General features: G+C 42.7%; 2 protein-coding genes and 1 non-coding gene across 8 annotated transcripts; all 3 read right to left on the bottom strand.

The window, feature by feature from the left end:
- Positions 1-2,735: 2,735 nt before the first annotated feature.
- Positions 2,736-9,470, bottom strand: LOC115671289 (uncharacterized). Of its 6 annotated transcripts, XR_008818683.1 has the most exons (10): positions 9,193-9,470; positions 8,953-9,026; positions 7,704-7,801; positions 7,312-7,418; positions 6,986-7,035; positions 6,819-6,901; positions 6,446-6,626; positions 5,712-5,783; positions 5,569-5,620; positions 2,736-2,888 (listed from the first exon to the last, which is right to left on the bottom strand). XR_008818683.1 is itself a non-coding variant. In XM_056320808.1 (7 exons), exons 1-7 carry the CDS (start codon positions 9,251-9,253, stop codon positions 6,512-6,514), a joined length of 588 nt encoding a protein of 195 aa, XP_056176783.1. In that variant the 5' UTR covers positions 9,254-9,470; the 3' UTR covers positions 6,312-6,511. The 6 variants fall into 6 exon arrangements, 1 of the variants encoding a protein (XP_056176783.1); XR_008818682.1 differs by lacking the exon at positions 5,712-5,783; XR_008818680.1 differs by lacking the exon at positions 2,736-2,888 and having other exon boundaries at positions 5,236-5,620.
- A 41-nt stretch (positions 9,471-9,511) lies between these two features.
- Positions 9,512-9,584, bottom strand: TRNAA-UGC (transfer RNA alanine (anticodon UGC)). Its single transcript has one exon. It is a non-coding gene; the product is annotated as a tRNA-Ala (tRNA).
- Positions 9,585-14,923: 5,339 nt separating this feature from the next.
- On the bottom strand, positions 14,924-15,706 carry LOC115670952 (auxin-responsive protein SAUR78-like). Its single transcript, XM_030592365.2, has one exon. The coding sequence runs from the start codon at positions 15,670-15,672 to the stop codon at positions 15,244-15,246; it is 429 nt and encodes a 142-aa protein (XP_030448225.1). The 5' UTR covers positions 15,673-15,706; the 3' UTR covers positions 14,924-15,243.
- Positions 15,707-22,431: the final 6,725 nt, after the last annotated feature.

The following is a 22,431-nucleotide window of genomic DNA, read 5'->3' as shown; positions in this document are numbered from 1 at the left end:
TATATATTACCAATATTATTAATTCCACTTCGGGTACTTATTTATCCTTATTTATCAGCTGGAAATCACGTATAACCCGACATACATGTGAATGAAAATTCGTTCGGCTTCTCATTCCAGTCGTTGCTTATAATTTCCTTGACCTCTTTTCCCTTCTTGGAAGATCAAGGATTCCCTCCATCTCCATCTCCATCAAAACTCAAAGTTTGACAAGGTTCATATGATTAGAAAGGAGATGTTGCAGGCCGAGTGACTATTTTGCTTCTAAAACACAGGACCTCCCTCCCTCACAACCATTCCCACACCATAAATAAACAAATCAAACAGAAAAAAAATAAACGGCAAATGCCAGTGCTCATCTGTTCATGGATCGCACTCTCCTGCCGCCCTCAGGGAAGACTTTTTGCTACTTCGGCATGCAGGGAGTTGGTGGGAGCCAGACTCTTCTTTCTGTGTCAATTATGGGAATCAGCTAATCTCATTAATGACATGATTAGCAGCTTTAGTTCCCTCTCAAAATACTTAATTAAACGGACGCATTCTGCACCCCGCGAAGAGGATTAGTGACCGAGCGCGCACCGTGACGTGAATCCGATGATAATCGCAACCCTAATGATTTTTTCGCGGGTTCCTATCATATACGATGGGTGATTTTTATTTTTTTGCTGTTCTAGAATCAACAGTGTTAGGTGAGACCCCGAGAGGTTTGTTAGAGGGACAGAGGGTGTCTCAACGCATTTTGAGTATTCTATACGACAAGAATGTCTCGGACACATTATGTGTCATTATCATGAACAACCATTGGAACCAAACACGATATATAATGTACATATTCCAAGCATTTGTACTGGCTCTTTCTATTGAATTTTCGCCGGTAGTACAATTGACCAACAAAGAGAGCAAAAAAAAAAAAAACGAAATCAAATAGCGATAATAAAACGAAAGAAATCGAAGAAAAGAATTCAGAATATATTGCACGGACAAGGGCTCCTTCTGGAAGGTCTACGACCCTTGTACAGTACAATTACATTAACAATCTTTTCATGTGTTCTTGCTTTTGTTTTGAGAATTATTCTTCCCTTTTCTTGACGATACGAGCTTTTGCTTCGAGAGGGAAGGAAGCAACGAAAGTTAATTCCCTTTGAGCCAATTTTCTGTGGCTGAAATCGTGCGGTCTTCTTCTGATTCTGATCGATTTGAGGAACACTTGAAGGTGATTAAACGGGAGTCTTTTTCTGAACCGTCGTTTTTGCTTTCACCAGCAAAGAACAGAGGAGATGAAAACCGTCGTTGTCGCTTGCGCCGCACTCACTTACCGGAGATGGGTCGCCCGGGTTTCGTAATCCTTCGACGATCGTTGTTTTTAATGCATGGTAAAAACCGAAACGTGCTTAAGGAGTGCCCGAAAGGGGAAGAAAGCAAACTCTCATGCACGTAATAAAAAGTGAGCCTGAGGCTGTGGAGGGGGTCGTCGATCAACGTCAGGGGGTTAGGTAATTAACGTGGCATGCATGTCTAATGACCCTATAAATCAATCGTGGGAATATGAAGCGTCGATTTGAGTTGGAAATTGAATGACGGCCTTCCCGAGATAGAGCCACAACTACTCAAGCTTGACCAATGCTGCTCGACCATCAATCTGCTCCATTCTTAATGATTGTCGCGTTACTTAATCAGGCGATTCCTTAGTCCCAAGCATGATTAGTGATGATTTTTTCGTTAAAAAGTCTTTATGTCATTTGTCATTTGAAGTTGACGAAATAGTTTTGAAGGGCCCCAGTTTATCGCGGTAAAACTCTGGGACGAACCGGTCGCGATTTGATCGAGCCGAGCAATCTCAACAACCCATATTTGTACCCCTAGTTTCGATACTGATGAAAGTCGTGTGGTCATCTAATAATACAAGATTATATGCCATCGTTGGAAGTCCATAAAATTAACGTAGCTGTCCACGAGATGCGTCCAAAACGAAGTAGTTATGGTCCCAATCCAAATGATTACTACGCGCCTTCTATTCTAATATCCCAGTTTTAGTTGATGACAATTATTTCGTCGTTACCTCGCACAAAGAAGAAGACGAACGGTGACGACTAGGCTAAGAGCTTGTAGCCTCGAAGATGAATTGTAGAATAAGGGGGCAGAACGCAAACCATATCATTTGACTAAAGATTATCATCGTTTTCATAGGAGTCATGAGCGATGCGAGTGGGTTCGCGTAGGTAGAAGATAGGAAGCATGCGATCAAATTGTTGGTAGGCCATGGTTTTTTCTTTTCTTTTTTGCTTTCTTGTCGTATAAAGAAATGATGGGATTGCTAGGGATTTGGTGTGTGTGTGTTTCTACTTTGTGTTTTTTTCAAATTCAAGGGCCAACTTATCAAGACTTGCAATGCCATTGAAAGCCACGGCCTACGAGTAGTTGTCGCCTTAGAAGCAAAAAGGGAGAGACGGGAGTGTCGATCGAGCCCCCCTATTCGACGTTAGATTTGGAGAGGTAAAACCCCCCAACCAACTTCTTTTGACTTTGCGAGCGAAAAGAGAACATTTCGAGTAGGAAGTCTCGATTTTGAGGCATGTGTGATTCGTTTTCCCTAACGTAATCAAAAGGGAATTAGGAAGTAATCTTGTCTTGAAGAACAGAGGAATGAAGGTAGGACTGATGTGAACATCATTTGTATTTTCCATTTGGAGAAAAAGCACGTAAAGAGATAAGAAAGAAGAAAAAACAAAGAGCGATGGCAAGTCCTGCTTGATTAAATCAGCAGAAATCCAGTAGGTTCAAGCGATGCGAATATACAAAGGAGCATGCAGTATGCAACGCAATAGTTGTATGAGTTTGGTGAACCGTGGTATTTTATTGACTCAAGGGGAAAAAGAAAATGTGGAAGCCTGCAAGTAGAGGTCCAGTCGATCAAGTCATTGTGAATGACAAATATGATACAATTCTTAAAGAGAAGTCCAGCCAAACTAGTAAAGTATAAAGATACGGCAAAGTGAAGTAGTATAATACTCAATCGCTTATTGATTATACATTAATCGTCATTACATACATATTGATTATACGTTAATCATCATTACATACAACCATTACGGCCCATGCATGCAACATCAAGAACCACTTATCACTTAAACTGTAATTGATGTAGAAACAGTGGACCCCGAGCAAAAGAATACCGATAAAGCGTTTGAGACACAGAGTCTATTAAAGCTCTAGTATATCTTCAAATTGCAATTCCTTAAAAAACTAATCAGCACATACAGATGCCTCCTTATGCCTTGGGAGTGTATTCTACTTCAGGGTTAGATGTTTATCGCATATGTTGCCTTACAAGTTATGCTACAAGAAATGCCCCAGGTTTTCACATGTCGTGTGCAGATTGTTAACGTATTAACTTGAGCTACAGCGCGATTTCCTATCAAGTACAAAGATAATGGCCAATAATCAATTTCGTGCTGGTCCACACACAGCACATCAAGATATGTACTGCAGAGTACAAACATGGTACTGCAGAACTTAGTATGATTTCTTAAGCAACAATCTGCCATTTAGGTTGAACTAACAAATCAACAAAAAGGAAACAGAGAGAGATGCACCCTCAACACCCAGCATCATCTAGTGACTAAGAATCAGAATCCAGAATCAATCACCATGAGCAAATCTTATGAGGGAATTCTTTATAATCAAGCATGTTAGTAAAAGGGATCATCATTTGAATGTCATATCAATGCTATCGGCCAAAATGATATATTCCGATCTTGAGTTGCCATAGAATGAAGCAGCCCAACAACTTTCAAAAGATGAGGAAAGGCCCCAAAAGAACTAGCTAATAAGAATCTTCTAGCAGCTGAAGCTTGGCAGCGAACAAGAAAAACATATGAAGTACAACACAAGGACATTGAGGAGACAAACTGACAGGCACTCTCACCATACATCATCGAATTCATCATCAATGACTGGACAATAATATGGCTCTGACACATGAATAGACCAGCAAATTATACCAAGATATGTTCTACCCAGAAGGCTAATGATCTACTTAGAGTATGAAAAACAACACACTGATGTATTTGCTCTCTAACCATGATCCATTGATAAAAGGGCTCACATCAAGTCTAACACATACTCACCGAACCAATATCCCCCCTAGCTAGACAAGGGGAAACCCATAGTTTTGTAAGCCATGAAACATATTCCCCCAAACCCCAAAAGAAAAAATTTCATATTTACACGGATTGACAGGAAAGAAAATGTCCTTCTAAGTACATAATATGCAAATGTAGCCTTAAATTAGGCTCATTATCACGTATCTCTAGGCTCATGAAACTTTTGGAGAGGGGTACTGTGAGTGGATTCTATGGCACATCTCCAGCCAATTTTACCATTTTACATTTTAGAGGCCCATCAGGTGTGTCACCGACTCCTATTATCGCATCTATCTTCAAATCCTTTGAAGAGGTGGCAAGACTAAAAGCTAATATTACTCCATTTAATTGCAGTCCCGGCTCCTGTTTTTGGCCATAAAGAAGGGGCCATATTGGTGGTCTCCTCGTATCATCTTCAAGGATTTGCCCTAAGCAGCTAGAACCAAAGGCGAATGGATTGTTGGGATGGAACAAGTATTACTTATCTAAAGGTGAGGGAATCGCCATGACCACAAAAAATTTCGTTTAAATTTTGGTAATTCGTCTATTTGCTTGACAACCATTTCTCAGTGACCAAGAAATTTTCCCTGAAAAATTCTTAATAGATAATTGAAAATGGCCCTGCATGATGGGATACAGTCAGACAAATTCATAGCATAATGGTCCATTTATATGTCGCATTTCTTCGTCAAATCGGCATTTTACCAGAAGGCTAGCAAAGAGGGCAATCTTTACACTACAATTAGTTCTCTATGTTCTGCATAGACCCCACCACAGTGGTGGGATCTTAAAAGTTAAATTAGAAGGGATACTCATGGGATGGCAAAGTTAATTTAGTGATACTAATGGAATGGGGATATATAATATAGATGTTGAGCAAAGGAAAGATCAGAGTGGGTTCTTTTTCCTGCATGTACCTTCAAATCTACTTGTGGAGGCTGGGTTTTGGCATGGCAGGCCATGCTATTCTCCTTAGAAGTTAGAAGACTATATCTTTTATAATGGGCAAGGGAGGAATACAAGTTGTCATACGCTCAAGGAATTAGCATTAGTAGACTATCATTAACTTCATTGAAGCCACCATAAATAACTTAGATGAAAAAAGAGAACAATACCCATAAATAAAAAGTAGAGATTAGTCCACACTTACAGGTTTATTCCAACTTTTGCTACTCAATAATGTGACCATATGCAGTTTGACACAGAGTAGCATCATGTTATGCAATTGTAACAAGTTCTGGCAAAGCATAGACTGGATAAATGTTCCAATAGATAGTAATCAAAGCATTGGAGCACCTAAGTCTTGGTCAATAGATGCTCCATGCATGTCTAGATGAATTATCATTTCATCTATGAATTCCACTCAACAAACTAAAACTACTTGAGATTTCCACTCTCTCAGTCACGAGAATGAAGGATCTCTTACCTTGTTAATTTATCATGAGTAACAAATTAGGCTCGGAGCAAGTTCTGCATCCCTACAGAAGAAGGAAATTCTTAGGACACATCCCTCTTATCATTCAACCTTTTAGCAAGTATTGAGAAAAAGAAATAGAAAAAGTTTCTCACGTTCGGACGGAGAAGATATGCATCTGATTACTGAAAGGGAGAACTACACCAGAAGAAGTGGTAGCTAAAGATCCGGCCCACAGAACAAACAAAACTTAGAATGTGTTTGGGGTGGATGTGGCTTTTAATGTGTCAACTTTTGCTTTTAGTGTTTGGACCATGCCCATAGTTGATATTCAACACCTCAAATCTTTATAAAAATATCAATTAACCTTTAAAGTTATCCACAATTTGATTATATGGTTTCTGTGAATTAGAATGAGTTTTTACTTTTCTGAGGCATGTCCCCCCCCCCAACCCAAAAAAAAAACCTCATATGCTGTGTTGTACCTCGTCAAGTACCATGCACATACAAACCATGATTTCCTTTTCCCAACTCGCTTTTCTACTTGGGTCTTTAACAAGCCTTTCACCTTGTCGGAAAAATGTAAGAAAGGCCTAAATTTTTTTAAAACAATGAAGACTTGAAACTTCTCTTCATGCGAACAGAATCAAAATCCTAGAGCTACAAAGCATGCACATTGCCAAAGGAAAAGCAAGCACATTCCCTCAGAAATAAGAAAGATCAAATATTAATTATGAGAAAAGAGCACAATCACATTTAAGGAAGACCAAATTTTATTTAGACTTCTTTCGTATGAAAGACCTGGTTTGGATTTTACACCATGTGTATAGGGTAAAATGTAATCTGGAATCAATACATAAACAAAAAAAATAAGAGATTAGAAGTGTACTCTGCTACAAAATTGGGATGACTGCATCCTTTACACTCAGAGAAAACTTTCCAGAGTTATATTATGTCAATGAGGCTTTGGAACATATCCATCAACAGCAAAGTTTCGCGTGGCTGCTGGAATTGCTAAGCGCATTCCATCTAATTCAGGTCTAGCAATCACTTGACAACCAAGACGAGACCTGCAAACACCCAAGAGAGACAAAATTTCACTTATGGGCACATTATTCAGCACTGTGCATTCTGAACAGAAGCTGGCTGCCATTCCTAGGTTTGGGCATACTGCCAACAAGCCATTTATTATCGCTCAGAGAAGTTTCATCCCTGTGCAAAATTGGGTGGACCCCAAACCAAACATAAGAGTGAGCACTCACGTTTCTGTAAGCCCGAAAGCTAAATCCAACATGTCATTTTCCTCATCAGTTGGATCCTCCAGTTTATTATAGTAGTCCATGTCCTGTCATGAGATTCGTAGTTTTAGATCCTTTTAAGTCAGACTCGGAAGGCTAGTCAATTATGAAGTTGCATTTCAGAAACATACCATCACAATGACATGACATGTTGAACATGCAAGTGAACCTTCACATGCTCCTGATATCCGAATAACAGCACAGAATCAGTTTACAGAAAAGACAAAATTAGACTCGAGTTGCCACAGCAACTTAAGATTTCATGGTACAATCCTTTATCAACCGCACACAGATACCCTAATCTGGAATATAAACATTCTGGGACACTCTATGATGCAACAGCGATGAGAGGGGAACTACTTAGAGAGAACTTGGCATTATTCAGACAACAACACACAGATAAGATGACAGCAAAGCTGAAGAATGCATGACAATTGCTTCAGAAGGATACAAGTACCTTCAAGTTCTATATCATTTTCATGAGCTGCTTCTAACATTGACATTCCAATGGGAACCTCAATTTGCTTTTCTTCACCATCCTTATCGACAAATGTCACAGATATCCTGCAAAATACCTCCAAGTACACTAGCATTAAAGAGTGGTCCGATTATAGAGAAACCCCTGAATGAGGGCCCGGCTCATAACTGGAGATAAACAAATCTTCATGTGGGATCATCCAATAGCCGCACTCATTTAGGATGACGCACTAAATTAACCCTCACCACAAAAATGATCTGCTAAGTTGACCATAACTACCTCAACAGTGCATGCAACCATATATACTGCATTTCCACCTTCTTTAATACCAAAAACAGAAAAAATAACAAAAGAAAAAAATAGAAACTCACTTGTCTTTCTCTTCATCACGTCCCACATGAGCATCGTCAGCAGTGGTTGCAGAACAAAAGAAATGCTTCTGAAGTAGGGCACCCTGGAACAGCTTATCCTGTAACAGCCATTGAAGAAAAATTTAAAGACAGGGATTTTATCTGTAGACAGCCATTATTGACAGAACAATCCAACTAAAAGAGAAGCTGCAGATAACAGAGAGAAATTCCAGGTGAAAGAGGAAAGCGAAAAATTATGGACGCACTCTGGAGATAATATTCCAACTTATGTAAATTTGCAGGGGGCAAATAACCTTTGCATAACATTTGGATAGCAATATAACATAACATGGACATCAAGCCAGCAGCAGAACAGGATCCACCCCCACAAGCATTGCAAAGCACACAATTGTGCTATGATTAAGCAACCATTACAGCAAGAGAAAGATATGAAGATCCACGAGCATTTCTTGTACAGTAAAAATCAACTAATGTGCTCACTCCAACAAAAGGACAGTTATTCTACCTGAGCAGGCCCTTTGATATGGAAAAAGTGTATGGAATCAATTCAAGGACTATTCACTCAGACATTATCTCTCTGGATTTCAAAAACTCAAGACTAGACATTGAACAAATCAAAACAGGAAAAATGATGACATAAAAGAAAAGGTATTACGAAGTCGAGCCCAATAGATAACCTAGCTTCACAAAGAATCCAGAGCCGCCGCGAACCATAAGGAAAGCAATGACCACATAATTTTGGTGCTGAAAGTGGTGACTATATTATGGAACTAACTGTCATAGAAGGCCATGCTTTTCCATCTAATCTAATTCTTGCTGACATTTGCAACCAGAATAGCTCATAACATGGTTAATAACTTTTCCAAAGGCAAAGTATGAGCCGCATAAAACTGCTAACAGAGCATATGGCCCGTAGGGCTATGCATTGCAGGATTCTCTTTAGTATTTTGCAGCTAAAGCTCTCTAATAACGAAAATGGGGACATTCACATTTCAAAGCAGCGACCGCTTCATTGCGAAGCCAACCGCGCCTCATGCAGTACCAATCCTCCAAAGCTTCGGAGCAACGAGAAAAGAGTAAACAAGAATCCAGCAGGTACCAATTGCCTACTCAAGTCATGACACTCTGCTCATATACCAACAGCTCGCTTCACTATCAATCGCGAAACATAGAGAATTAACCAAAACAGCACGCTCGAAGCTGGAAACCGACCACTCCATGTCCACTACCGAAGGATTATATTACTAACCGAAGGCGGCTGCATTGCGGGACTAGAACGTCTTCGCGCGACAAGAAGTCTTCCTACTAGGGACGTACTTGCGCCTGCCAAATCGAAAAAAACAACCCAGCCCGAACGAATCAGCAGGGAAAAAATTCACAGCGCGAATCTTCCGACGCCAAACGGACATCATCAGAAGCCGTCGAAGGAGAACCGACATGGAACCAAACCAAAAAGAGCGCACAATCCCTAACCGAGAGAGGCACGAACCTCGCCGCGAGAGCTCTCGGACCACCCGAGCTCCGATTCCGGACACTCTGGAGATCACCATGCTCGGTGCGGCCTCCACGAGTCCTACCTGCGACGAAGAACAAGACGAAAAAAGAGAGAGCGCGCGCGAGCGACGGCGTCGGTAGGAAACCAGCGAGCGCGACCTGACCTCTGGAATGCGAGGACGAAAGGGCGCGGCGCGGAGGCTTCTTCCTTCTGGCGGCGGCGAGGCGTGCGTTGCCCCGCTCGAAGCTCGCGAAAATGAGAACGAGAGAGAAAGGGGGAGGGAAGGAAAAAGGGAAAAGCATAATAAAAAAAGTGGAGATGCGGGGTATCGAACCCCGTACCTCTCGCATGCAAAGCGAGCGCTCTACCATGTGAGCTACATCCCCGACTTGTTGTCACCGCTTCGTATAAATTAAATATAAATATTTCTACCTTGGTGGAGGGCTACATCAGGCCGAAGCCCAGTTAAGTTGGATTTGTTTTGTGATGGGTTTTTCTTTTTGGTTATATCGACAGCCTATCCTCCGTATGGGGGCTTTGACAGGCCTGCCCGATGGACGTTTCTGAGCGGTCGACTTTATCGTGATTTGCCGAAAATTTTGTCCCGGCAGTTCGCGCTCCGGAGAAGTAATTGAGATCGAGCAGCTAACAGGCGATCCAAGAAGTTCCCGCTTTCTCGGTCTGAGAAGCGTATTGTCAAAACTGTGATAATACGATTAGACATAAAGTCCAAGCACTCAAAAGCCTAGAGAATGGAGTCAAGCATTGAGGAATAATAGATTTAATCTCCCAAAAAAACCAAGAAGGGCTATCAAGTATCCTACTGAAAACTCTCATGACTCGAGATTTGAAATTTGGGACGCTCGAGTGTTTACCATCTTTACCATTATATATCTCCCGGACTTTTCGCTGTGCATACGAATATTGACGTGCAAGGGGGACAAAGCCCACGAGGACAGATCCCAGAAGAACTGCTATGCGTATAGAAAGGCATGTGCAATTTCACGCGGAGTTCACTTATGTATCAGATACGAATCTCTCATCATACAAAAAAAAGAATATGCATAAGTTAAAATCCAAACGAAGATAATTGAAATCGCAGAGCACACAATAATCCTTAATAAGGGTTTAATCTTTGTCCGCTTTGGCAATGCACTTGCTGAAAAAATCTCGATCACTCCTTCGGATTTCATTGCCTTCGATTTTGAAGATAAAAAATTATCGAGGGTTTTATTCCTTTTTCCGGCGTATTTAATGCACATGAAAAAAATTTAGATAAGGGAGGGACCCCTCAGCAACATGCCACATGCAGTGTCATATGCAATGAGTGCTGCATGTGTGCAAATGATGTGAAGAAAAAGATTTTCGCCCAATTATTATAATATTTGGGTCTTGTTTTTTTCCTGCCGAAAATCATTTTTATTATTTTTGAGTTTTTCCGTGGTGGGCAAAAATTCCAAAGCTTGACGTGGGACCGTGTACTGACGAACGTCGGGGTCGCGGCGCGGGCCCCCACGTGCGAGTAGCGAAATCCGATTTCGAGACTCGGGATCCACCTACAGGCCACGTGGGCTTTGTCTTCGGGGGGCGCTGACCGACCGGGGGGTGGAGTTGGGGGGGGGAAAGACCGAACTGCCCCTCCCCTTCTAACCAAATGACCGGGGAGACCTCGTGTCGGTCTGTCAGGTGACTTCGATTGACTTGAGCGAGACATCATCTCCTCATCTCATGCACAAAAGCCGCAAAACGTGGCTGCGGCATGCCTCGTGGCGATGTCCGGGGTTCGTCGTCTACGTTGGAGACGAACAGAGCATGGAAATGCCCCGAAGTGTGACGGATTATATTGGTTCGAGAGTGCTTGTCAAGCACATTTCGGACGTATTGAAGTCATTAAAACATTTCATCTTGCTCTCGCTCGGATCTCAACATCATTAAAATATAAAATTTTTCAGAAGATAAGTCAAAATAATAAAGGTATCCGTGGAGGCCGCCCCACAGGATGGGAAGAGGTCATGGAAACCTTTATAAAAGCTTTTACTCTCTTTTTTTGGTGAGTTGAACTCTCAATAGAACACCAAAAATTTAAGGAAAATCCATAATTAAGAGTAACAAGTGAATATTCAATTTCGAAAATTATAATAACAACGTATATCACAAGAAAAGTCGACGTTCTTCGTAAAATCATTTGACGAATTCCCTAAGAACCCTCTTGGGAAAAAAGCAATTCTAAGCCTATGTACAATGTTAGAGAGTGTGTCTTACCTGTCTTAAAAGACATTGTTAAGCATACTGACAATGGATAGTTTGATCTATGAAACGTGAACCGAACACATTTTGTTGTTAGTTGCCTAATAAGTGTGCCCTTAAGCTCCGCTTAAACCTCACGAAAAGTATGTTTAGTCATGTGGGGTTGGAAGAGTCTTGAAGTATATATACATCTTAATTACGACCCACGAACATCTTTAAGCTTTAGTTATGCACATAACTTACGGCTGCTCGCAGTCTTGCGCACGTCCGATAACTATCATGCCAAATAATATGCATTCTAGGATCATATATACTGGAAAATCGAGTAATCTCAAGAGATTGCTCAGGCCGTAAGTGCATTTGTCCTCTTCTCTCGAGGCCTAGGTACAAATCGTTATACTTGCGCTTTCTTTTGAGGCCACCCTTAGGAGCACAGACCCGTGTGTCTTCGATAATTACTCGACATGTGTGCCACAACTTATGGAAAATTAGTTGGGTGCTCGGAGAATTTCAGAAACCACATATATGTAAAAAAAAATTTAGAAAATCGGGTCTATGATGCGGTCAAACCGGTTTAATCCATCACAATCTAAAAGTTAGAAGTCACAAGTTGAACATGGCGTGCAGATTGTGATTTTTCATGCACCAGCAAGTGACTGAAATGATGGATCGATAATTTTTCAAACTTCATGATGCTAACGGGTTGAAGTGTAATTTGGAGAAAAGATTCGATTAGTTGTCCTTATGATTGAAAAGGCAATAGACATTAATTTCAACAAATTACAACCAAGCAAACGTTGATAGACCTCCATAACCATGTTCAATCCCTATCGGTTTGTCGGAAACGGAAAAGTTAGACCCTCTTAAGTTGGAGGGAAGAAATATACTCAGTTAACAATAAGTAAGTGTGACTGCTATGGCTCCGTCTGTTTTGCAAAGAATGAATTATTCCTACACGATGGGAATAGCTAACGAAGGACGCAACTCGGTTGTTGAGTCAAGACGGGACAAATTGAAGACGCACCGTAAACGGTTGGACCGTCACATGTCACATGATATATCATACTCCTCACCACGCATTGCCAATTGTCGTAAGAAGCCGACACTTGTCACAACTCGGTGATCACCTGTCAATACTAACTCGGCGTGTAAAGTAGAAAACTCTATAAATAGCCGTTTCAAAATCGAGAAAGAGGTTCGGATGCCCTAACCTGTGTTCATGGTTGTAGGTTCGCTTATAGGCAGGAGCTCCGGAAAATCCTTGGAACCCGAGTTGCGCACCAAAGATGTAATATATCACCCGGTATGCTGGGAGAGGATCAGTCACATGCATTGAACGGGTTTTGCAGATTTAAGACCTAATGATAACCTGATTTTCTCCACATTAAAGAGAAAAAGAAAGATAATCTCTTCCCTTAGATTTTAGGGCTTACTTTGGCGGGTTACATATCTAAATAGGTTTCCACTTGGACATTACTAAATAGCTCACATGAAAACGAAAATCCCAATCTCCCACCGTTTGCGAAATCTAGCTCCGCCACCATCGATCATCACTTTATCACTCTACTCTCACGTCGGCGCGGTCTCAGCCCCAAAAATCGAGAGAATACTGCACGCACCCAAACCATGAACCCAGCTTACATCAGCGGTCACATCAAGTGAGTTTTGATCTCGTCCGGCGATGCGCGAGACCGGGGGGGGCCCTCACATGCACTAGGGGCAGCTAATATTTTTTCTCATCCACTGCAATGACAGGGATCATGAGGATCTACTCGCCCTTACAATGATAACGTGATTTTCTCCACATTACGTCCCTTATAATGTCGGCGTCGGCAACGCGACATAGGCAACAACAACGCCAAGAAAGGCATGAACGCACGCACGCGCGAGGGAGAGACATTATACCTAGGCATTACGGCACGAGTTTACGTTTTCATGTATGGTTTTTCGAGAGCTAAGCTTACACATCGACGACGACGACGATGACGATGACGATGAGAAAGGTCAAATGACCGCCGCACACACCCTGGCTTGTCACCCAATTGGTAGGGCAACGCCTTTCCTTTCCTTTTCTTTTCTTTTCTTTTTCGAGGGGCGTAGGGCTTCCTTCAGAAGCACAAACTTTTGAAGGGTTGTCAATGGCAGCTTGGAAACGCGTCGCGGTTGCTAAAGTTTGTGTATTTTATAGCTCTCTGCTATGAAAAAAGAAATGAAAGTCTTCGAACATATACAGCCACGAGAAAGATAAAGCTCCTTTGGAGGATACCGACAATCCAATCCATGCTCCAGCATCTCCACCCACCTCATCATTAGCACAGTAGTATCGGAACCTACCCATCACATTTCTTAATCGCCCCTCCAAAAAGCGACTCCAAAACCCATTTGTTTTTCCACGTAAGTTCTTGTCCAGTACGTGCTTTTTTGCTTTTTGCCGTCCTCTCGTTTTAACCCGTTGCTGTTGGTCGCCCGCGAGAAGATGCCCTTCAAATGTCAAGCTTTGCGAAGCACGTTGACGTTAACGTTAACGTTGTTGTCTCGTGTTGATGGTTTGATGAATGGACGATGTAAAATGACGGATCGAATGGGTCCTTTCGGTTGCTGCGTCCTCGTTCGTGGTTTGTGGATGACAGCAGATCCATGTCCAGCGACGTAGGGCGCAAATGGAAAAGTTTTTTTGCCTCGATACCAACTACCGATGGAATCTGTTTAACTCTTTCTTTCACTTTGAATCGCATGATACCGACTCTATAACGTAAGTGAAGATAACTCTAAACGCTGTTCAGGTACTATCTCCTTCGTCCCCAAGCAGTCCCAGCCCCTCGAAGTATCAAGGACCATGTCTATCGTAAATCGCTTAGATTATAATCTTTGCCCGCTTAGTACATTTATAATTTTCGCCAATAAGCATGCGGACCTGCTGGTAAAGAGATTGGGGGGTGGGGCAGGAGAGTAATGAGTTCAAGGTTTGATCCCCGTGAGCACTTCATACACATATACATAGAAGAGAGGAGTGAGACCACAAAAAAAAAATAACATTTATAAGATTCCGTTACTTGGGTAAATTGGAAAGTATGACATGATGTATGCATCGATAGGTGATTTTTATCCGCTTAATCTTTAGCTCCGATAGTCTGCCGCATGCATGTGAAACTTTTTTCCATTGTTGTCCTTTTGTTTCTTGGGTACGGGATGCCACGACGCATGAGGGTGCTACTTGCTAAGTTGCCCGTCCTCGGAGATTATGGCTCATAGTAAATGATAGTTGTCTCGCGTATATTGACTTGTTCACGCTCTTTTTGACGAGAAAATTGTGATTTACGTGCTATGGTACAAGTACATTGCTAATAGAGTGCGTCTTTCGCATGATTTGTGATCTCGGGGTATTACTTTGCCCACATTTTGCATTCCAGAGATACGCTGATTCACGGGACCCTTTTCGTGAAACGGGGATTGTGCATACAATGAAATCGCGAATGCAAAACGAACATCACTCTGAATATATAACTGAACAAGAGTACAATTACATGGGAATCGCAATTAATCCTTTCGTCACCAGCCATCCAGAATCGAGATTAGCCGGCGTAAAAATAGGTCAATCCTCGCTCTCACCGAGTCACACAACACGAGCAACTCGCGAGCGGTAACGTTTTTCTCTCTAGCAGTGTCTTAGTATGTTGCTCAGCATCGTTTGAAACTTTCTACGCCCCAGCTAATCGCGTTATTACCTTCGAAAAGAATATACAGCTTTTATACGGCGTCGTGCAGGCACCGAGTCAGAAGGTCGTGGTCTGGACTCGCTCAGCAAGCGTAGAACTCGACGAGCTCGTCCATGGACCCGGGCTGGGGGTCAGCGTTCTCGAGCATCCACAGCAGGTGCTCGAACAGCACCACCTCGCAGGCCACGCTGACGGCAGCCGTCTCGTCGTCGTTGGGGGCGCAGTCGTCCCCGGGGGAGGACCGCTCGACGAGCTCGCGGAAGAGCGGGTGGCGGAGGACGGCGGGGCCGACGAGGTAGCGGCGCCGGGACTTGCCGACGTAGACGGGGTGGAGGTCGGATGGGGAGACGGCGGTGGGGGAGGCGGGGGCGCCGCCGTCGTCGGAGACGGCGGAGATGTTGCTGCTGCTGCGGCGGCGGCCGGAGGCGGCGCCGTTGCTGCTGGCGCGGCCGAAGGAGTTCCACTTCTTGAGGACGGACTTGAGCTTGGTGAGCTTGCCACCTTTGGCCATGGAGGAAGGGAGAGATAGAGAGAGAGAGAGAGAGGTTTTGGAGAGGGTGAGAAGGAGCAGGGAAGGTTCGAATATAAAGGAGAGGATCGAAGGAGAGGGAGACGGGTGTTGGTGCAAATAGTTTTTGGTGGGTCCAAGCGGCACTCCCCCACGTCGCAGGTCCCACGCATGAAAAAAAAATAATTTTGAACACAACTTGCCAACAAGGCAATTCTTTTTTTTTTCTTTTTGTCGTATAAATTTCGTATACTAATATACTAATAAGCTCGTTTCATACGGGTAGATTACACCGGAATTCCCTTCATTGCTCACTCGGTCGAATACGACGTCAGGGTCAAGTGCACCAATGTCTCGAATGAATTCAATGACATATTCGAAGAAATTCTGGCATGCAAAGTAAATGGCACGACGTCCATCGATAATTTGAAAAGTTGTAGAAATCAATACCTAACGAACTCGTTATAGGTCAATCGTTACACCCTTAATGCTCCGATCACGAATTCCCTTCATTTGGTGTTTTTTACTTGGGTGTTTCCAAAGTCTATCCGCTCCACCAAACACGAGTATGTGGCTCTGCATAGGCTGCTGCAATCGAACATGCCAGGAGGGATTGAAACAGAACAAATCCGACCCAATTCTAAAGTCGAGTGAGGAATTAATCTTTCAAGTTTGTTGTTGTTTGCAATAGTGGCACGAGGCGCTGCAAAAGGACGTTGGTCGCCAAAAGGGGGCATTGACAATTTTGTCCGTATTAAGCCCTTCACGTTCATGTACATGTACCAACCGGAGAGAGAGTTGGTGGTCTCCATCAAACCGTGATGAGGAATCATCTCCCGGAAAAAAAGATTTAAAATATCAATAAATATATAAACCCATTAATTTTTTTAAAATTTTATTCAACATTTTTTGCCTACCCTTTTATTCAATTGGCAAAAGAAAATCGCTACGCGATAGCGACGGGCATGTGCGTAGGTCTCCCTAGCCTTATTATCCGATTTTACCCCCTCTTTTTTTTTGGGGCAAAATTTATGGTTGTGTTTATAGTTCTGACCAAAGGTCGTACGTGATTATTAATGTTTTGTTTTTTTTTGTCTTGTTCTGCTTCTACAAATGTCAAATGTGACCAACCGGGGGCTAACCACCTTGGTTGGAAATAATAAGGGCGGACGAGAGAAGATAACCCTTTTTCTTTTGGGGGGGTTCCTTCGTGAAAATGTCAACCACTCGCTAGCTATGGTAATGGACTACTAGTAGTATTGGTCGATGCTTTCAGTAGTGTAGCATTGATGACTTCTTTTATATAGCAACTCGTTTTTTGCCATCAAGGTCAACTAGGGGTATAGGGCTTTAGTCCCGAGCGTTTTGGGGCCTCCCCGTCCAACAGTTCGAATCGTTTCGGTCGCTCTTCGTCCTCAGGAAGCCTCGGTTCGTTTGCGGTGTGGGTTCGGACATGCTGTGGACTGAGATTAGCCTTGGCTGTACTCCCACTAGTATGATGACGATGATGAGCTCACGAGGGTAATTACGACTTGAACTGAATGTTCTATTACGAGTGTTGGAATCCTTACGGTAACGTTGTGAGGGGTCCATTGCCAATTCCCACCCTTCTATCCATAGGAAATATATTTATTGACTCAATTTGCCCTAAAGGTTTTTACTTTCGTGTGACCACCATGAGCATTCAATACGCGAACATTCTTTTGGAAAGTGCATCGCAATATAATATGGAGACGCTAAAGGATCTTGCGATTAAATTAACACAAAATCACCAGAAAAAATAAGCAAAGAACATTAAATGATACCAAAGATTTACATGGTTCGGTCCGAATGTCGGTATCTAATTCACGGGGAGAGCCGTTGGTAAATAATCAGCTAATCAATTGGAGAATTACAGAGTTACAATCGCTCACACACTCAAGTATTTCCTACACCCTGATTAAGTCCAAAGCAAACCCAGAATTACTATCTCACAGCTCATTCAGGAAACTCACGGAGAGAAAATCCGATACTCTTCTCGTTTGCTATGCCGTATAATACATATATATTTATCCAAAATAGGAAACTCGCTCAAACTGTAGACGTATTTTAACAAAGTGATTATTTACCAAGAGAAGCATGGAGGTCAAATGTGAGTTAACTGAAGGGAGAAGCCCAATCGATGAAAAGGAGTCGCTAAAGGATTTGTTGATGCTAAAGAAGTTGCCACTATGTTTCTCTCAACCATACACATGCGAGTAATTTATTTTAAAACTGAGATCCACTCCCAATTAGGCATTTCCCCCATAACCGGATCATGTGTCTTGTTTACTCCAATCCAATTTAATAATAATACACCCATGCTTCATAGAAAATCACACATCAAACCCCCATCCCCAAAAAATCTCTATCTTCCTACACATGCGTGCGTGTCGGAATGTGTTCAATGTCGATCGATTAGCGATTCAACGAAAGATATGCCTCATTCCCGTCTTCGATTCGCGACGTAATTCCATCTGCATACACGCGCGCGCTTGATACTAGAACCCCGTCACCCACGAAATGTACCCCTCCAAGTATAATCGGATTGTGGATCCGTGGGTTTCCCGTGATCCGATGACCACGAATACCTCCTTAGCGGCCGAACCGTGCGAACCGCGATGCTGCCCGGTTTTCCTCGGCCCGTTTTCAGCGAAAACCCCATTTCTCTTTGCCCTCGACGCAACGTGAATCGACCGGTCGTGCTAGCTTCACGCATCTACATCTACCATGGAAAGCCAAACACGACATAAATTCTTCGACGGAGACGCGATGTGGCCGAGGGTGACGAGGGGGGAGGTGAGGGGGCCATGTGATGCACACATGGACGCAGGCAGGTTTCGCGTATCACAACATCATCCGATGTATCTCCCCTTCTTCTACAGCACGTGTCGTGCCCATACCGTTCCCATGTGAGCCATGCAAGATGGCCCAACATCGGACGCCGAACCTCAGGACTGCGATATACATTTTCTTTGCCGTGGCATGTTTATTTCTGTTACAAAAGCTTATAATAATCGGGATTAATTTATGTATAATTTCATTTTGAGAAAATAACACAAATGGTCTTTAAACTTTGGCCTAATGTGTAACGTGATCCCTAAACTTTGGTCCAATGTATAGTGAAATCCATAAACTTTTAACTTGTTCAATGTGGTCCCTGAACCGTATGAAAATGTTCAACAGTCCAAAGACTAAATTGAACATACCGTTCCCATGTGAGCCATGCAAGATGGTCCAAACATCGGACGCCGAACCCAAGTGCCGCGATAAACATTTTCTTTGCCGTGGCATGTTCATTTCTGTTGCGAAAGCTTATAATAATCGGGATTAATGTCGTATAATTTTTTTTTTCGGATAAATGACACAAATGGTCTCTGAACTTTAGTTTCATGTGTAATGTAGTCTATGAACTTTAAATTTATTTATTGTAGTCCCAGAATTTTAGCCCAATATGCATTATCAATTTAACTTTAAAGACAAAAAAAGAAGAAGTGAAAATGGCCAAAGAAAATCGATAAAAGTAAAGTTGAAAGAAAATGTTTACTGCCCACTCTCGCCTGGAAACTATTTTCAGTGAAAATCATGAATTGTCTCTACATTTGCAGGAACCAACTTCATCCTTCTCTCATCTTCTTTTTCTAAATTTCGATTAAATTTTTTATTTTTAAGGTATTGAAAAGAACAGAAAAATTTCTGATCTGTACTTTTTTTCTATAAAAAAATCCACTGATAAACAAAAAAGGGCAAAAGCTACCAAAAATCATAAATTATGCTCACTGTGACACTTTTATCCTAAACTTATTTTTGTGACACCAAAAAATCCAAACTTGTAACTGTATGACACATTTACTCCCGTCAAAGTTCCGTTAATGATAAAACGTTAAAAATTTGCCTACATGTACGCCATAAAACAAATAATGTTAACATGAAGTGAAATAAAAACGATGTTGTTCTGACCGAAAAATCATCTAACGAAAACCTTGAAGGAGGGTAAATGTATCACATAAGAACAAATTTAGGGTTTTTTATGTCACGAAAAAACGTTGGGGCAAATGTGTCACGGTGGGTATAATTTGGGATTTTTGATGTTACAAAAAAAATTTAGGATGAATGTATTACGATGGGCATAATTTGAAGTTTTTTTTTGTGGCTTTTTCCCAAAAAGAAAATACTCAGTTGAATAAATGCACGAAAGCTAGTCAATTTGAAGGAAAGAAGAACGGCGCCTTGGCTATCAATTATTCTCCCAAACCAGAAAGGAAATGCAAACGCATAATCCACAAACCACCACGGCCGCACACCGTGATCGTCGCTAACCATTGATTTGGCCGAACATGCTTTGTCATTTTTCACCAAAACAAAGCCAAATCAATCAGAACAAATCTCTGCTCGACAGTCGGCGCTCTGTTTCCTTTGGCCTCTTATCGATGATGATGATTTTCTTCCAAAAATAAACCGAATCGAACGAATTCCTCCATTCGAAAATGAAACCCTTCTCAGATATATGATCGAGGGGGACCGTATTGGCCTACCTGGGTCGAGGGAGGAGACAGCCCGGATCCCCTTCGCGATCTCCTCCGTCACGGTCCAACGTCCGCCGCTCGATGCTCGATGCGTGCAGCCAGCAAGGTCGGATCGCACCCAGGATCTGTCAAAATCGAGGCAACAGTCCCGTGCGATGTGGGCGCTCTTGATCCCGGACACGATCCCTATCACGTGCGAGATCCGTGTGTCGGAGTTACCTCGAACAGCTCCTTAGCATCTCGGCCGATTGAATATCGACATAAGCATGTACCTACATTGTTAAACCGGGTTTAAAAAAAAAAAACCCGAAACGAAGGCTAGGTGGACAACGACAGATCGAGACGTGTCGACCCGAGATTCGCCGAGATCGGGTGCATGTGAGCTTTGTCATTGGAGGTACAAGGGTTGTTCTAAGCCGGGGGGACACATGAGGGTCAAATGGCTTTCTTCCCAATGTGTTGTAGGGCTAAAGCTTATTATATGCCGAGCTCTCTCTTCCCAGTCTTCTGCCATGGGGATCAGTCAAATTCTGGGGGCGATTGATGATCCCACGTGAAGAGTTAGTGGGTGGGTTAGGGTTTGATCGGAACGTGCTTGTAAGAAAATTCTTTGTTTTTTTGGGGGGAAAATTTAATATTTTTTTCTGATTAAGATGTGCGAAATTGAACTCCAGAAAATCTGAGAAGCGAAGCTTTCACTTCGTGCCTCCGAATCTAGTAGAAATACCGGTGGACTAGACTCCCGATCACAACTTTGTTCATCCAAGGGCAACCTCTGGCTGCAGCCGGAGCTAGGCAATTGTGCCGTCTAACTCGATAACGATTTAGCCCATTCCGGAGGGTCAACTTAGTCATTCTCATCGGGGGATCGGCATTCCTCGCTCGTGGACTTTTTGCGATCATCATAAATGGGCCTTTTGAGAGGAAACCCTTTTCGGGCTTGTTTCAACTTAAGTCTTCTCGGCGCATGTCTGGGTTTGCGAGCGTTGGTATGCATAACACAACATGAACGGATTGCAAAATGAGAAACACCCCCCCCCTCCTCCCAAAAACAAGATGCTAGGTCGACTCGTGTATCAAATCATGTGATTGACAGAGCCGATCACAGTCATGAACCGTAGGATAGCTAGCATATTTTGGCGGGACCCAATTTAGGTCATGCACGATTTTCTTGATATGTGGTTGATTGATATGGTGAAATAAGTCTCTAACCTCACAAGAACTCGCCCCTGCCCCTTCTCCGGAAAGTGAATGCCTGAATGGTTCGTGACATTTTGATGGGCTTGGGCTCGATTGTTGGATCGGGTGTATGGAGAGGATGGGCCATGTCCATCAAAAGCCGATGCGTCTGGTCAAGTGGAGAAAATTTCTCTGGTCGAAATTTTTATATGCATCGTCTGACTAACTTAAACAACAGCTCTGGTTAGTCCTCAAGTATCGAACATATGTCATTTTTAGATAAATCTTTTAGAAAAAAAAAAAATTTTGTCGGAGGCTGGTAAAATTACTTGATTATCGCTTTGATCGGCCATGCGCGTCTTTTATTTAATCTAAGACTCTGTTTGTTTCGTGGAAACTATAACGTTCCAAGAAGTCATATTTCAGGAAAATAACAATGTTTTTCGATATTTGGTTGAAATCTAAAAAAACACTGAAAAATATTTTTCATTATTTAATACAGAAAATTTGATTTGATTTTCCTAAATAGACATTTATTATTTAGATATTAGTGACTTTCACATGAGTAGCCGGGGAACTAGCTACCCCTGGCTATGGGCATTGAGATCCCAGGTTTGATCTTGATGGACGTCGATCCACCAATCCTAGGTCCATAGAAGCCAAAGCCCAAAACCTAGTGGCTATGCCCGACTCCTTGGCACCCTGGCCCGAGTCCACGGAGGCGAGGCTTGAGGCCCGGGTGCCCATGCCCGGATCTGTGGCACTTTGACTCGAATTTATTGAGGCCCGGGCCAGGTCCACAAAGGCCAAACACGGGACCCCTATGCTTAAGCCAAGGAACCCGTTGCTTAAGCCTTGGAACCTGGTGCTCGTGTCCGAGTCCTTACTCTCGAGCTTGGGTCCACAGTGGTCGGCCCCGGGACCTAATGTTTATGCTCAAGTCCTTGACGCTTGGGCTCGAGATCCTAGTGCTTGTGCCTAGATCCCTACACTCGAGTCCGAGTCCATCAAGGCCAAGGCACAGGAACTCGGTGCTTGT

The sequence above is a fragment of the Syzygium oleosum genome, unplaced genomic scaffold, assembly GCF_021117445.2.
Source record: "Syzygium oleosum isolate NSW1041296 unplaced genomic scaffold, Sole_v2.1 Sole_v2.21, whole genome shotgun sequence".
Classification (NCBI taxonomy): Eukaryota; Viridiplantae; Streptophyta; class Magnoliopsida; order Myrtales; family Myrtaceae; genus Syzygium; species Syzygium oleosum.
The sequence above is the reverse complement of the archived record's forward strand: the minus strand, read 5'-3'. Positions and strand labels throughout refer to the sequence as shown.

Bases quoted from the DNA above. Each gene is read 5' to 3' on its own strand.
- LOC115671289 (XM_056320808.1), bottom strand. From the start codon at position 9,253: ATGGTGATCTCCAGAGTGTCCGGAATCGGAGCTCGGGTGGTCCGAGAG. The intron at 9,027-9,192 runs GTTCGTGCCTCT...TCGATTTGGCAG, and splicing joins CCGAGAGCTCTCGCGGCGAG to GCGCAAGTACGTCCCTAGTA. The intron at 6,627-6,818 runs GTGAGTGCTCAC...GGGTGTTTGCAG, and splicing joins GCTTTCGGGCTTACAGAAAC to GTCTCGTCTTGGTTGTCAAG.
- LOC115670952 (XM_030592365.2), bottom strand. From the start codon at position 15,672: ATGGCCAAAGGTGGCAAGCTCACCAAGCTCAAGTCCGTCCTCAAGAAG.